Source organism: Alosa sapidissima, chromosome 10 (assembly GCF_018492685.1).
Source record: "Alosa sapidissima isolate fAloSap1 chromosome 10, fAloSap1.pri, whole genome shotgun sequence".
NCBI classification, from domain to species: Eukaryota; Metazoa; Chordata; class Actinopteri; order Clupeiformes; family Clupeidae; genus Alosa; species Alosa sapidissima.
In genome coordinates this window covers 2,235,029-2,251,387 of record NC_055966.1, presented here as the reverse complement: position 1 = coordinate 2,251,387, position 16,359 = coordinate 2,235,029, and the positions used below count along the sequence as shown (strand labels likewise).

Genomic DNA, 16,359 nt, shown 5'->3' with positions numbered 1-16,359 from the left:
GTAAGTGTGTTTGCATTTAGATCTATATATATATATTGAGCTATGACCAAGTGGTCTTTCAATGATAGTATCATGGAATTCAAACCATAACTATCTATTCCGATAGCATACAATTAGCAGGCTAGGCCAGTGGCTGAACTGCATTTAGGGTGCTTATAACCTGTGTTGTGAAGTAAAATATCTACTAGGAAGATTGCAAAGACTTGACTGTGTAAAGAAATAGGTCTTTATTTTAAAACGTTTCCAACTGTTTATTACTTGAATGCAAGATGACGATTGCCACAAACGTTTACCTCTTTTAGGAGAAATTTTAAGCTGACATGCAATTGTTACCATTCTATTAAACCAGTGGTTCTCAACCTTTTTTGAACAAACGCCCCCTGACTTCATCATGAATCTCCTGATGCCCCCCACCCAACACACGCACTTGCACTCACAAACACACACACACACACACAAAGATATAGACCACTGATATGCTCATAATTGCCTAATGATGGTGATAATTATTATTATTATTATTTTTTTTTTATTAGCCTACTAATACTACTACTACTAATAATAATAATAATAATAATAACAAATGGTTTTATAAGTTTTGGAATGAAAGTGGTCTATGAGTAGTCAAATTAAGGTTTTGTTTGAGATAGGACCTCGAGTGAGTAGCCAAGGCTTTGTGCTTGAATGCTGTTTGGCCAGATCTGTGGAACATGATCAAATTCTTGATAATACTTCATTTATGTTTTGTGTGTGGTCTACTTGTTTCAGTTCATTAGTAATAAGGGAAAAACATTGCACAAGAATTGGGGAAGTTTGAAAGTATGTATTTGCACATTCAAAACGCAACACCAGAGATTGATGCAGGTCTCTGGTAACAGACATTTTAACATCAATCAATCACGTGAACAGCATGCCTCTTTGACCAATGACAATAGCGTTTGGTCACACACTCAATTAAGCTGATTAGCAGCCCTATAAAATAACATTTGAAATCGCCGTTATTTAACTGAAGGCGGGGGAAGACGACGGCAACAGCCTGTCGCCAATTTTAAACAAGAAAAATAGAAATTTGAGGCAAAGAACTTCGATGAAATGGACATTCAGCCACAGAAATGAACAAACTAGTAAAAAAGGAAATTAATTTAGTGTGAGCCCTGTGCTTGGTGGCTAGCTGCCAGCTTTTTAACGTCAGGACACACAGACGTCAGCTTCAGCCTGAGCGCACCGGAGTCTACCAAATTCAGACGGTTGCGGTACTTGGTCTGCAAGTGGAGAGCTTGGCTGAATCCCTGCTCGACGAGGTAGGACGTGGGGAAAGCAAGAAGAACACAAGTCTTCTCCCACAGCAGCGGAAATCGCAGACCATGTGTGGCCTACATCGCACGCCAGCCAGAGGTGCGGAACGTGGCCTTGGCCTCTTCATCATTTTGTAGGTCAATGAGGCTTTCCTGAAATGCGGCATCAATGCTGGACGCATCCACTTGGAATGGCTCCGTCACCCATTCAGGGACGTCTAATTCATTGAGATCCCTGAAACGGACCTCCAGGTCCGCTTTCACCGTTTTCAAGTGGTCGGTGTAACGGAGCAGATGGTTGTCTGTGAGATCATCCAGCACCTGAATGTAAGTATAAAAGTTATCTTATTCCCAAAGAAAGTTCAGCCTTCATTGCTTGTCTATTATTATTATTATTATTATTACTACTATTATTATTATTATTATTATTATTATTATTATTATTATTATTATTAGCCTAAAAACGTACCTTTGTCAGTTGATTAAAATTATTTAGCTGACGCCTGCCCAGCTTGGTACAGGTCCAGCTTGGTAAGGAAACTGCGCACTGTGGCCTTTGAATGGACAAGCATCACGGCCTCTCCTTGGAGCTTCAGGGAGACCTCATTCATTTTCCCAAAGAAGTCCGCGAGGTAATGGATGTCGGCGCGACAAGACAGCAGCTTCTCCGTTAGATCGGCATCGACACCTTGTAGGAACTCCAGGACTGTCTGAAACAGCTCACACAGCCTCACCAGGCAGTTGCCTTTGGAGAGCCAGCACACCTCGGTGTGGAGCAACAGACGCTCGAAGGCCTCATCATTCTCGCCACACAGCTGCCTGAAGAGCCTATCATTAAGAGCATGGGCTTTGATTTTATTTATTGCTTTTACTGCTGTGTTGAGTGACTGGTGGAGAGATGGGCTGATGGCTTTGGACGCGAGGTAGTGACGGTGGAGGACACTGTCAACACCTGCGGCACACGCTCCTTAAGGAAAGTGGCGAATCCGCGGTACCTCCCAACCATAGCGGGAACTCCATCTGTGGCACAGGCGAGGATGTTCCCCAGTGGAATGGACTTCTCCTGGAGGTACTCAAAGTCAAAGTCAAAGTCAGCTTTATTGTCAATTTCTTCACATGTTCCAGACATACAAAGAGATCGAAATTACGTTTCTCACTATCCCACGGTGAAGACAAGACATATTTTACCAATTTAAGTCCACAGACAAACATAACATTCAAGTAAACAAAAAAAGTAAGTAAATAAGAGGGCACATATAATAATGAAAAAAATAAGAGCAGCAAAAATTGGTTGAAATTGTGCATAGACAGTCAATAAAATACTAGTGCAAAGTCAGGCCAATAAAAGGCTTGGGTAGTTCTGTTTGACCTAAGTAAGAAAGAAAGTGACATAGTGGTGCAAGTTATGTAAGAGCAGCAGAAGTGTTGTGTTTTCAGGACAACAACAACAAGTTGTAAAGTGTACAAGTGTGCAAGTGTGCAAGTGGAGTAGTGCACGCGGCCATTGTGGGTCCAATGTCCAGGATGTTATGTAGCTGAGGGTGGAGGGAGGAGAGGAGGGAGAGAGTTCAGCATCCTTACAGCTTGGTGTATGAAGCTGTTGGTGAGTCTGGTAGTGCGGGAGCGCAGGCTTCTGTACCTCTTCCCAGAGGGCAGTAGATCGAACAAATTGTGAGCGGGGTGACTTGCATCACTCACAATTTTGGTCGCCTTGCGGGTGAGGTGGGTGGTGTAAATGTCCTTCAGGGAGGGGAGTGAAGCACCAATAATCCTTCCAGCTGTGTTCACTATGCGCTGCAGGGCTTTCCTGTTGTATTCAGTGCAGCTTCCGCCCCACACAGCGATACAGCTGGAGAGGATGCTCTCAATGGTGCCTCGGTAGAATGTGGTCATGATGGCTGGTGGAGCACTTGCTCGCCTGAGTTTCCGCAGGAAGTACAGGCGGCGCTGAGCTCTCTTCGCCAGTGATGCAGTGTTGGTGGTCCAGGAGAGGTCTTCGCTGATGTGCACCCCCAGGAATTTGGTGCTGCTCGCTCTCTCCACCACAGCACCGTCGATGGTCAGTGGCAGGTGTTGGGTGTGACCTCTCTGGAAGTCAACAACAATCTCTTTGGTCTTGCTGACGTTCAGCAGGAGGTTGTTGTCCCTGCACCACGTGGTCAGATGGTCGACCTCCAACCTGTATTGAGTCTCGTCGCCCTTGGTGATGAGACCCACCAGAGTTGTGTCGTCAGCAAATTTCACTATGTGATTGTTGCTGTAGGTTGCAGTGCAGTCATGCGTCAGCAGGGTGAATAGCAGCGGACTGAGCACGCAGCCTTGGGGGGCCCCTGTGCTCAGTGTGATGCTGCTTGAGGTATTGTTGCCAACACGTACTACTTGAGGCCTCTGACAGAGGAAGTCCAGTAGCCAGTTGCAGAGGTAGGTACTGAGTCCCAGTTTGTCAAGTTTGCAGATGAGTTGTTGTGGTATTATGGTGTTGAATGCAGAACTGAAGTCTATAAACAGCAATCTCACATACACTGTAAAACCCAATGTTGCTTGTTTGTTTTCATAACTATTTTTTTCCTTTTCAATACAACACAGATTTGTGCAAAAAGTCATTTTAACTTAAAATAATCAATTGAAAACGTCTCAACTACATGGAAGTTCACTCAATGAAAAGCCATGTTATGTTAATAATAAATGTCAAGTTGAGTTGACTATTGCCAATTTGTGCAGCATCACGCGTAGCACATTTTGCGTCTTGCGTCATAGTGGCTTACTGGCGCGCGTTCTTTCGGTCGGTGCAGAGTGAAATGGATGGAAATTCGTGGAACAACACCACCAGAGACTGATACCCATCATCGTATTATTACAAGGTGAGTGTAAATGTTAACTTGCAAGTAATATTTTACATGTTTTACGTTTTTTACTTGATGAAATTGTCGTCCGTGTTTCCCCGTTTATTCAAGTATATTGAAAACGTAACAGCAAAACGTGCTGTTGAAATTCACAGCATAGCTAACAGCGTAGCAGACCGAGTTATTCGACATTATTCGTCAACGATTTCGAAAGGAGAAATTATTAAGCCCAGGACAGGAGACCGTTTATTTAGTTTGCTTGCGGTTAGCTTTCTGTAGGACACAGTTAGCTAGCCCTGAAACATGACACTCGGTGTACTTCAGAGTGGGATAGCGGGGCTCCTATTCGCCATGTGACATGCGTTTCAGCCACTTCACACGCTCAACCCTCAACCGATAGGGTCGCCTGCAGTGTTGGCAAAGTTCACACTTCAGTTCAGTTCGTTCAAAAGAAAATTAACGAATTCACGTTCATATTTAACCAATTCGGTTTCAAAACTAGTTCATGTTTAGTTCATTAACAGTTTTGTTTAGAAGCCGAGGAACTCTGGGAGTCAGTTCAAGTTCTTTAGTTAAAAATATGGTAAGTTCAGTTCAAAGTTAATAGAAAAATGAATTAGTTCATGCTCAACACTGGTCGCCTCCTAGTAGAAAGCATGGGGGTAATAGTGCTATTTTGTTGTTTGCTTGAGGAAAATAGCTGTGTTAAGCAACAATTGCTAATATCTGCTGTCATGAAGACTTTAAAATGATAAATATCAGTGCTATTGAATCCCTCGGCTTGTTATTTGCTTCTTTTATGCCTACTAGATGGAAGCCGAGTTTGCTCGCCTCACCACTGTTGACCTGAAAGGCTGTCTCTCTGCTGGCCTTGACAAGTCTGCAGAGGTTTATTGATCTCTACAGAGCCAAGTGTGGTGGAGCTGAAGAAGCTGTTGACAACACTGGATAGTGATGTAAGTAGGCTTGTGTTTAAACAAAAGTTATTATAGTAAATATTACTACATGGTGTTGGTTTAGTAACAGGGTTCTCCCAGTTCCTGTCTTTTTTCCTGTCCTCTCTTTAATAAACAGCAAACGTATTTTCACACGGGTCAATGGTGTCATCCAACCAGAAGAAAAAAAACGCTTTATCAGTTTCAAATTTATAGTTTTCCAATTTTGTCTGCTGCTTTCTTTGTTTCATGACTTATAATTGCTCTTGTTTATCCTGTATCTGTGTCTGTCTCTGGATGGATGAAATTGGTATATTAGGAACATAGAGCTACAGAATTTAACACTTTCACACACACACACACACACTTTATTTACTGTTAAATACTCTCTTCTGATGCTATCTGATTGAAGCTGTTCCATTGATTGTGTATTGTCAATTGTTTTTAGTGTTCCAACCAATGGAAAAGGACCATCGGTCTGATGGGGCTCCCCGACTACCTCAAAGATGTTGCGTCCAACTTTTACAAGAAAGTTCAGGTATATTTTATATTTTGTCAATGCAGATCATCCCCCCCATTCTTATGGATTTACCCGTACATGTACATATCCTGTATTTTAGGACCTAAACAGCGGGTTGGGACCAATCAGGAGTAAATAGCCCTATAGCGCTAACCGCTCCAACATGTGTGTATGTCCATACCAGCATGGCCTCAATGTCATTGTCCAGGCTTCACATAACTTCTGTGGCACATAAATTAACTCAGTAGCCGGCTTGAGGTTGTCGAGCCAAGTGGCCTAACATTTTGGGTGGGCCAGAATTCAGGGGTCTATAGCCCCAAGTGGCATCAGTTAGCGCCCGCACCTAAAGGTGCGAAAGGAATTAGCCTTCGCACGGCCTGGCTAGCTTGGCTTTGGCCCTACGATCTGAAGGGGGCTAATGAAAGCACTGCTCATTTCACACTGGGTGTTATTTGTTTTTTTAATAAAATAGGTTTTTAAGTACTCAATAGCTCACATTGTGCTTTTAAAAAAAATAAAAAATTATCAATATTGTGAAGTGTTGTGATCTTGCAGGTCAGCCGTTTTGGCCACAACAACAGAATCAATGAAGGTTTATTTTATCACATGTTTGTCCATTTGTTTTAGGCCACAGTTGCTAAGGAGGACATGACTAGAGGAATGACTGTGGGCATCCTCGTGGTGGCAGACGGGAATGATCCTTCCGTCGCTCAGTGATTTTCCAACGGCTGTGGCACTTCTGATGGGTCTGCTCTATGCACTGAACATTGACTACCCCAAAGACACAAGGTACACATTTGAAGTCATTCAGAAGGTGCTCATGGACATTGGTGGAGGCCATTGCACTGCGTTGGTTCATGGCTTGAGAAACAGACTCTTGAGGAAAACCATGTAAGCTTAAAGCAGAGTTTAAGCTTTGCCCAAATGTGAACAAAATGTGAACTTGATTGAGAAATGGACTCTTTGTTATTTTTGTTAGACGTCTTATAGATTGTGTACTGTTTGGGGGACACAATAACACACACGGTATGGATTTATTTGGGGGACACAGTAACACACACGGTGTGGATTTATTTGGGGGGGACAGTAACACACTCGGTGTGTTTATTTTGGGGACACGGTAACACACTCGTGTGTATTCATTTTGAAGGACAGTAAAACACACAGTATGGATTTATTTGGGGGACACAGTAACACACTCGGTGTGTTTATTTTGGGGACAGGGTAACACACTCGTGTGTATTCATTTTGAAGGACAGTAAAACACACAGTATGGATTTATTTGGGGGAAGGTAACACAAACTGGGGTTTTATCCACAGTGTGTATGTGATCAATTTTGTTATTTGTGATGCACTTTTTTATTCTTTGGTTAATTGCTCTATTATTTGTAACTGGCTGCACATTGTTTAATGCCAAAACATTTGTTTAAGAGGTCATCAAAATGGAAAATTGCCTTAAATTTCTATAACTTACAATGCAAGATACATTTTAGTATTGGTGATTGCCTAAATAAGACGCATTAAATAATGGATGCATTAAATAATGGACACCTAGTGAGATGGTACAAATGTTCCATTTTGATGACATCATGTGTTGGTACTGTTTTAAAGGAGTAGCTCACTCAAAAATGACTTCTTTTCTATCACTTACACACTCATGAAGCCTTCAATTCATTTATGTTTTATTTTTGATGCATTCCTTATTGAGACAAAAATGTGAGTCTTCACTCTTTAATCAAATTATTGGCTCAATAATGCAAAAACAAACAATCTTAATGAATTCAAGCCTTCATGGGGTGTGTAACTGATAGAAAATAAGTATTTGTTCCAAAAAGTAATTGTATTTACTCATCTGTTTTTATTAAAGAGGCTTGAGTTAGATCTCAGTGTTTTTGGTTTATGAAGCTATATCTTCAATAAAACAAGAAACATATTGGGCAGTATTCATTGTTAAATTGTATTAGATGTGTGGGGTGAGAACTACATTACATTTAAGTAGTTGGTGTATGTAACTCACTAGCATTGCAGTGAAATCATCCAAAGGTTTAAGTAGCTTAAGGATAAGTTATATCAACTAAAGCTACCAAGTGATTAAGTTATATCAACTAAAGGTATCAAGTGCTGAAGTTAAATCAACTCAAGGTTTCAAGTTATATCAACTAAGGATATTAAGTGGTGAAGTTATGTCAACTAAAGTAATCAAGTTATATTAACTAAAGATATCAAGTGCTGAAGTTAAATGAACTAAAGATATCAAGTTATATCAACTAAAGCTATCTAGTCATACAAACTAGAGTTAAGTTGAGTCAAATAGCAAGTTTTATTTGAGTTAACTCCATTGTCTTTGTTGTCGTAACATAAAATTCTTTCGCAGCATGGTTACATAAATATTTAAGTTCAAACAGCAAGTTGGGTTTTACAGTGTATGAGTCTCTTTTTTCCAGGTGGGTGAGGGCTGGGTGGAGGGCAGAGCAGATTGCATCCTCTGTAGACCGCTTGGCTCGGTATGCAAACTGGAAGGGGTCCAGGGTGGGGGGGAGAATGGATTTGATATGTGACATGACAAGCCGCTCAAAGCACTTCATGATGATGGGTGTCAGTGCCACAGGGCGGTAGTCATTGAAGCAGGATGGAGCAGTTTTCTTCGGCACAGGTATGATGGTGGCAGCTTTGAAACATGATGGGATGATGGCTTGCTTCAGGGAAGTGTTAAAGATGTCTGTGAAGACATCCTTAAGCTCCCCTGCGCAGTCCTTCAGCGCACGACCTGGGATGTTGTCTGGACCTGTTGCCTTACGGGTGTTGATAGCAGCAAGTGTCCTCTTCACGCTGTCGGCAGAGAGGCACAGGGGCTGCTCATGTAGAGGGGGATGGGTCTTCTGTGGGCAGGTGCTGTTTTGTGCTTCAAAGCGAGCAAAGAAGCGGTTCAGGTTGTTGAGCAGAGGGATGTTGCTCTCACAGCTCTGTGGCGCGGGCTTGTAGTCCGTGAGGGCCTGAATGCCCTGCCATAAGCTTTGTGCGTTCCTGCTGTCTTTGAAGTGGGTGGTTATCTTGTGAGTGTATTCCTTTTTTGCTTCCTTGATGCCACGGGACAGGTTGGCTCTCGCTGTTCTCATGCCAGCTTCATCCCCAGCTCTGTAGGCTTTGTCTCTGGCCCTCAGCAGCCTGAGGACATCCCCTGTCAGCCATGGCTTCCAGTTAGCCCGAGTGATGATGTCTTTTGTGTGGGTCACATCATCAATGCACTTGGTGATGTAAGAGGTTACAGTGTCTGTATACTCCTCTATGTCTGTCCGGTTGTTGTAAGTGGCTGCCTGCTTAAACATTTCCCAGTCTGTTGTGTCAAAGCTCTTTTAGCGCGTTAAATATAGTTTCTCCTCGTGTCCGCAGAGAGATATTTAATAAACAGCATGTCCTCGGCCACATCCCTCCCAGACACAAAACGCGCATAGGCCATTAGGAGAACATTGTTGTCTGCTGTTGTTGTTTCATCCAGCTGGATACTGAAACGATTTTCTCGCAGTGTGGCACACAGCTGCTCCTCAGTGTCCAGCGCCATCTCTCTAACCCTCCGTGCCACACTGTCATTGCTGAGCGGGATGGCCCTTAACACTGGCGCTGGGTCTCGCTCCATCACAGTGGAGATGACCTCTTTAATCGCTGGGAGAACCAGCTTTTCTCCTACAGTAAATGGTGTGCGAGACTTAGCTATCAGTAAAGAAATATTGTAGGACGCCACTAACCCGTTCTCTGTCTGGTTTGTCTTCCGAGCGAACAGATTCGAAATGGTCCGTCTTGAATGTTTCTCTTTGAGGGCATTGAAATAAGCCACATCATGAGATGCCTTGTCAGGATGCATTTTGTTCAGGTGATCCTTTAAACGTGAGGGTTTCATCGCCTCATTAGAGAAAACCTGCTCGCAAAGCAGGCACATCGGGAGCTGAACATTTGTAGGTGAGGGAATAAAGCCAAAGTTTATGTAATCGACACTGTACTGTCTGCATTTCTTCTTGTTTGCCGCCATGTTTTTTAAGTTTTGATATTAAAAAAATATGTATACGTAATTGTGCTTGTGTACATTTTGATTGGATATGTAATTTGGTAATTGGTAATGTAATTTTAACCCGCAAAGCAGGGTTCGACTGTTGCAGCTGTCAGGAGCCGTCAACCCGCTCTGCGGCGGTCAGTCTGCTGAATTTGTTTATAGATGTTGCCATGGAAATGACATGCCAGTAGCCTAGAGCGCTCCGCTGTAGAATTATAATAAATATCAGTGATCAACGTCCCCTATTTGTGCCTGATCGCCCCCCTCTCAGCTATCTCATTCACAACGCCCCCCGACGGTGTTCAAACGCCCCCAGGGGGGCGGTACCCGCCCCCGTTGAGAAACGCTATATTAAACCAACGTTCACCGACAAACGATCAGGAAGCGGTTCTTCTTCCTACTCGGATACTAGGATCAAACACATGAAGTTGTATCTCCGAAGACATTTTGTGCAACAGTTTTGACTCGAGTTTTAGCCAGGTTTTAGCACTGTAAAGTTGAATATGGAGCATAGCACAGGCAGAATCGGATGAGGACGCACTGGAGGGAGCGTCACAGTACTGTTAGCCAATCAGAGGCGAGGTCATTAACATGTCATGAATATTCATGAGCAAGAGGCAAATCCTGTCGTTTCTCCCCTCCCACCTTCCCCACCAAACTAGAACAACATGAAATAGACGCAGGAGAGCATTTTTTTCACCAAAACCGGCTCACAGGGCATTCATTAATACTAGAGACCATGGGAAAATTAATGAAGTATCCCGAGGTCTTTATGTGGTCGGATAGAGTCCAGAATAAATTTCATCAAGCCAGTACCTTTCCGGAAATGTTGCTGCTGCAGCTGGCGTCTTTAGGGGGAAGTCCGTAGGAGTCGATTGCCGAGTGTGGAGTAACACGCTCTGGAAATTCACAATTTCGTTGCCGTTTAAAAAAAAAAAAAAAAAAAACATAGTCCAGTATTTCTTTCGAAATTGAAATGAAGTTGTATGGACTGGACTATGTTTTTTTTTTTATAAACGGCAACGAAATTGTGAAATTTCCAGAGCGTGTTACTCCACACTTGGCAATCGACTCCTACTGACTTTACCCTAAAGACGCCAGCTGCAGCAGCAATATCTGAGCAGATATCATTGGTTAAAAACGTAAACAAGGCTCTATGTGCTGCTACGTCATATGTATTCCGGCTTCATTGACAGAAAGTTAGCCTACTGGTTAGCGCTTTGGACTTGTAACTGGAGAGTTGCCGGTTCGAACCCCGAACAGTAGGAATGGCTGAAGTGCCCTTGAGCAAGACACCTAACCTTTCACTGCTCCCCGAGCGCCGCTGTTGTAGCAGGCAGCTCACTACGTTGGGATTAGTATGTGCTTCACCTCTCTGTAAGCGCTTTCAGACATACGTGTAAGACCGGAGGTTCTGCCGATGTTAAATGGTGGGGCCGTATATCTAAACGACATAACCGGTCATATGGAAGTCCGAATTTAGCCGGTTGTTCTACAACTCCCCCCCTAGTATTTCCTCCGGACATTATGTAAATGTGCTGTGTCTGAACGAGGCGTAGAACATGCGGTTAAAATTCACACCTAGTGAGAGGGCGTGTTGGTGACCTGACTTAAATGCCAGTGTTATGATGGATTGGCATAGTGTTGTCCAGAAAATCTCCGACCTGGAAAGATGCAGACATCACGGAGCTACTGTCCATGAGGACATACAACATTTTGATAGAACACATGAAGGGAATGGCACGTTAGCCTACAACTGCATGGCAAGGCCAAACGAATTCAAAAGACTGATAAGCAGAAGGCGCTGAAAAGGCAGTAGCCTACAGCGACGTCGTTGACGACAATAACAGGAGTATTTAAATTGTTAGCCAACACGGTTTTCTGTTCATTGATAGCCTTCTCATGACCTGCTGAGCTAGCTGATATTTGTTGAGGATATAGCACTATGCCTGGAGAAAATGAAAACTAAGAAAACCCAACTTTGTTCCAAGCTCCTTACGTAAATGAAATAGACGCATGGGGAGAGGATGCTTTTGGAAAAAAATAAACCATGTAAAAACGATCAACTTCACTGTTATGTTAGTATTTTGTTTGTTGCTTAAAAATGTTGTATGATGGCCTTGAAGTCTTGAGTTAGCCTACTGAATTGGCTGGTAGCCTATCATAAAGTTTGTGCATGCTCTCTCTCTCCAGCAAACCAGATTCTGGTACATAACGTTGAAAACAGGTAAATGTGTTTATTCGAAGCACACATACAAATACTGTAGGTCAATTTCAAGTGCGCACTTACGTGACTAGCCTACTTCAAGTATTAGCCTACGCACAATAGATTTCTCTTCTTTAGCCTACATAATGCATACTTTAAAGCTATACTTTGTAAACAAAAAGCAGCTGTGACAGGCAGCGGCCGCATATATTCTGCGTCATATCTCGCATCTTGTGAACTCTACAAGCCCCCACCCCTCACTCGACAACCACATGGAGATTCTGTAATGTGCGTGTATGTCGTTCACACATACGTCCGTATAAGGTCAGTATAAGGTCCGCAGGTTAGCATCATATCTGAATCATCCGAAGGGTAGGACCTCCGTTTGACAAACCTCCGCATATACTCCGGAGGTTATATCTGAAAGCGCTTAGTGTGTCATTTATGATGCACTGTCACTTTAAGACTCTTTGCCAGCTCCACTCAAATATAGCCTATGGCTAGTGCTGTGCCTATGGCTGTGCCCTCTCACAGTTTATAAATGGTCAGTAGTGGGAACTACTGTTGCCATCGCGTTCTCTCCCTCTCGTGCACGCTCAAATGCGTTCCCAATGAAATGTTTTGCAATGAGTTGCATAACGTAGTTAGATCTGCTGCAATGGAGATACTATGTATCTCGATGTAACAAGCTGTTTTGACATTGACATTGTAAACGTTCTCTAAGAAGAGTGTAAAGCAGTTTGCAGTAGCCTAAAGTTAACCACAACGTTGTCTATCGCTGGAAAAAAATAGCGAGTGGCCTATGATAAACTAATAAATGCTCGGCGGGCCGGATTAAAGTAAGTCATTCGTGGCTACATTTTCATTATTGTGCACTTGTTTTGAGTAGGCTGTGTCTTGAAACACATATGCATTGTAGGTTGCACATGTAGCTTATAAAATACATGAATAAAATTCACGGATCCCGTCGTTAGCTCAACTCTTATTATAGGCTATATTGGAGGAAGCAAACAAGGCTAAAAGTTAACGTCATAAAAAAGGAATGTGTGGTTTACGTCATGTGTTTCATGGTATGAGTTGAGAGCCCTGCTTTGCTTATGGTTTTGGTTAACTTCACTTGTCTGAAATCCGAAATATTTTCGAACAACGGATGATCCGTTTCGAGGGACAAGCTCTTGGCCTTATGTGCCACACATTTGATTTTTCGTCTTTTTTTTTCTATAGTCTTACTAGCCTACTAATAGTTAACAAAATGCTACTAGTCCACAGTGCATCCACACTGGGCAGTGCATCAGGCTGAGCAGTGCAGGGAACAGCTGTCATTGGTAGGCTGCATGCAGGCACATGGTCAGACAGGTTTAAGGAGCGCTTGATTTGTTTTGTAGCGGAGCGTTCTATGGGTTGCCATGTTGGTTCTATGGGTAGAGCACTTAATATCTAAGCAGTCTACACAGACACAGAACGTTATTATTTTAATAAAGAATTGATTCTAAAACGTTGGAAATCGTATCGTTTTTTTGCGTGTAGGCATCGTGATACCTTTCTAGTATCGATACACCATGCAACACTAGTAGGAAAAATGTGGGCGGGGGAATGTAGCAGGCAGCTCACTGCTCTGGGTTAGTGTGTTCACTGTGTGCTGAGTGTGTTTCACTAATTCACGGATTGGGATAAATGCAGACTGAATTTCCCTCATGGGATCAAAAGAGTATATACTTTATACTTTATACACACTCACACCACAAGATATTGAATAAATACAAATACTGTGAACAAACACTTTTTGACTTTTCATTAATATGTTTTCCTATTCAGCTACACAAACATCGTCTTTAAACTTTAACCCCCCCCCCCCCCCCCCCCCCTTCACTCACAACAACAACAACAACAACATAACTTCATAACTTACTACCACCTCAACCTCGTTTTCGGGCTGAAAATGTTCAAAATGGCGCTCATGTGACACATAGACATAATATACGTTAGACCGGCACATCCGGGAACTTGACTCGTGACAAACGTTCCCGCCCCTTTCGGGGGGAAAACAAACAACCCCTCTCATTAACCCCAACGCAAATTAGGGTCAATAAACGTAATTCGTACAGAAATCGCAGGAGTAAATAATAACAAAAAATACCACAAATCAATATGACCACTCAATACATAACCACTTTGCCGGTCGTTGACCGTGAAAGATACCTACAAAAGCTTAATTCAATTAATATAAAAACATGTCCCTGCAGTCTCCCGAGTAGGCTACGAAGTGGTGCAACAACCCCACTCAGTGACCAGAAGTGTCATACGGTCTTCTCTTCTTATGGCTTGTAGCCATGATTTTCTTCTGTCAGGATTTTTTTTGAGGACATGGTAGGCAAAAGAAACTCAGGGAGGGGTTCTTAGCTGTGTGGTTGGTACATGTCTACCGGTTCACTCTGGCTTGTTCTGAGGGAATGTTTTCCCCTCAAAAGGGGCATGGCGCATTGGCTGCTGGAAACAAGAAATGCGGCCGCCATCTTGGACCGGTCATACTCCTCGTTGCGTTGCAGCAGAAGACACAAGATGACAGCACTGTGCAGCATGTTCCTTCTCAAATCGGCGGACCATACTCGGGGGATTTACTTTTCACAAGTAAGATTTAACATAACCGTACTGGTTGTATTTTGTGAATAGAATATTACCAGAGAGCTGAGAAGGAGCAATCTTTGATATTACTGTATGAAAATCGTAGCCATCTAACTAGGCTATGTTTACTCGGTGTTCACCCGGCTATGAACTGAGACTTGATAAGTCATATTCCATAACACTGACTTAGATTACAACTGACACAAGAAGGCTATTGTAGAAATAAATCATACTAGATTTGGCCGGCGAATTTTACACAAGTGGCACAGACTAGCCTATTGGGCAATCGCTAGCTGCTACTTGTAGCCTAAGTGTGTTGGTGGTAGCCTCACTATTTCCTGAATAAAGTAACTTTTCAATAGCTCAACTTCTTTATTTATCAAGTAGCTTAGCCAGACAAGCTACACTTTTCTTGTCATGTGAAATTAGCACAATTTAAAGCTTCCTATGTAGTGAACTAGCCTACTGCTGTGTTTGTGTTAGGCTACTAATATATTTGACTGGGTGGTAGTTTTGTGTAGTGTTTTATTCATGGCAGAGTAACTGATAGTTTAGCTCACTAAAATTTCGAAGTAGCTTGCCCAATATTATTCACATGTCATTTACCCTAACAAGAATAAGATGCCTCTCAAATTCCTTTTCATTCATTTATTTATTGTTTTGTATCTCTCCAGAAGAACCTTGTTCAAGAAGACTGTGAATGAACTGAACGGTCTCCTCACACCCCTGGAACTGAGGAAGGTGCAGCTCTTCATTGCAGTACTGCAGGGCATCTGCTACACTGTGACTGAATGTTTGATTTATGAGCTCCACTTTCATCACCTGCATTCGCCACTCTGTGTCCCATTTTCCCATCGTCTGGTTGACTCAGTCCTCTTTTATGGAGTTTACCCAGTTTACTATGCCATCTTATTTGCCCACCTGCTGTCTGAAGCACTTCTGTTCTCAGCCAAAGTGTACCCAAGCAATTTTAGCAAGGTGGGAACATACAAAATGACATGCACCAGTTGTCAAAATCATAGAACCAACTGCATGACGGTAACTCTGTCTCACTGAGCCTGTGAAGACACTCCCTGATTCTTTACTGATTGCAATGAACGGGTTGATCTTAGCAGTTTCTAAAATGTTTCTTAATTCCTTTTTATTTAATCTCTTCATTGGGGCTGGAACCTTTCTGTGAACTGTAAATAACAGATGCTGTTGATGAACCCATTGACACTGTACAAGTGACAGTCACCTTTTTGTCTTGAATTGATGAACTGTTACACTTACTATGCCAAACCAATGTCTGTTTTTTAAGGATCAGAAACAAACCTACAAACTTGCACTTTACAATATTTATGGAACTTGTCTAACAAATGCTGTTGATATTGAACCCAGTTACTCCATTTCCTTTATGCCACACCAATGTCTGTTCATCACTTTATTTTTGATGGCACTGAACTGAAAATGTTAATGGATTTTTTTCTGTAAATTTAACTCATTAAAACTTGTATCAAACCAGTTTTTGTCTATGCTGTCAAAAGTGGATTAGTTATGTTCCCAGGTTTTATATTGGATGTCATCACTTTATAATATATCATATATCAGAATATTCTATTACTGTTAAGCCCACTATGAATATTAAAATACACACAACCATGTTTCCTGTATCATACAGCTTTTCTACTGGGTTTACACCTTATTCTGAGTCAATTTACCCAAGTTTGTCACTAAACCACATAGGCCTACTTGGAATACCCCTCAGATGTCTGAATGGCACTGATCTCACTTAAATGTTTATGGAACCTTTCTGTGGACTGTGAATAATGCTGTTGATGGAACTTTTCTGTCAACTGTGAACTATATTTAACTCATTAAACTTGTATCAAACTAGTTTTGTCTATGCTGTCA

The 16,359-nt window shown here is 42.3% G+C and overlaps 1 protein-coding gene and 1 long non-coding RNA gene across 3 annotated transcripts; one reads left to right on the top strand and one right to left on the bottom strand.

Moving 5' to 3' along the window:
- Positions 1 to 4,715: 4,715 nt before the first annotated feature.
- On the top strand, positions 4,716 to 7,242 carry LOC121720995. Of its 2 annotated transcripts, none has more exons than XR_006034710.1 (3): positions 4,716 to 5,094; positions 5,522 to 5,611; positions 6,228 to 7,242. It is a non-coding gene; the product is annotated as an uncharacterized LOC121720995 (long non-coding RNA). The 2 variants fall into 2 exon arrangements; XR_006034709.1 differs by having other exon boundaries at positions 6,221 to 7,242.
- A 1,712-nt stretch (positions 7,243 to 8,954) lies between these two features.
- LOC121720874 (protein ZBED8-like) lies at positions 8,955 to 9,617 on the bottom strand. The gene has a single exon (XM_042107346.1). It carries the CDS (start codon positions 9,615 to 9,617, stop codon positions 8,955 to 8,957), a length of 663 nt encoding a protein of 220 aa, XP_041963280.1.
- Between the last annotated feature and the right edge of the window lie 6,742 nt (positions 9,618 to 16,359).

Coding starts and splice junctions, on each gene's coding strand:
- LOC121720874 (XM_042107346.1), bottom strand. CDS start 9,617: ATGGCGGCAAACAAGAAGAAATGCAGACAGTACAGTGTCGATTACATA.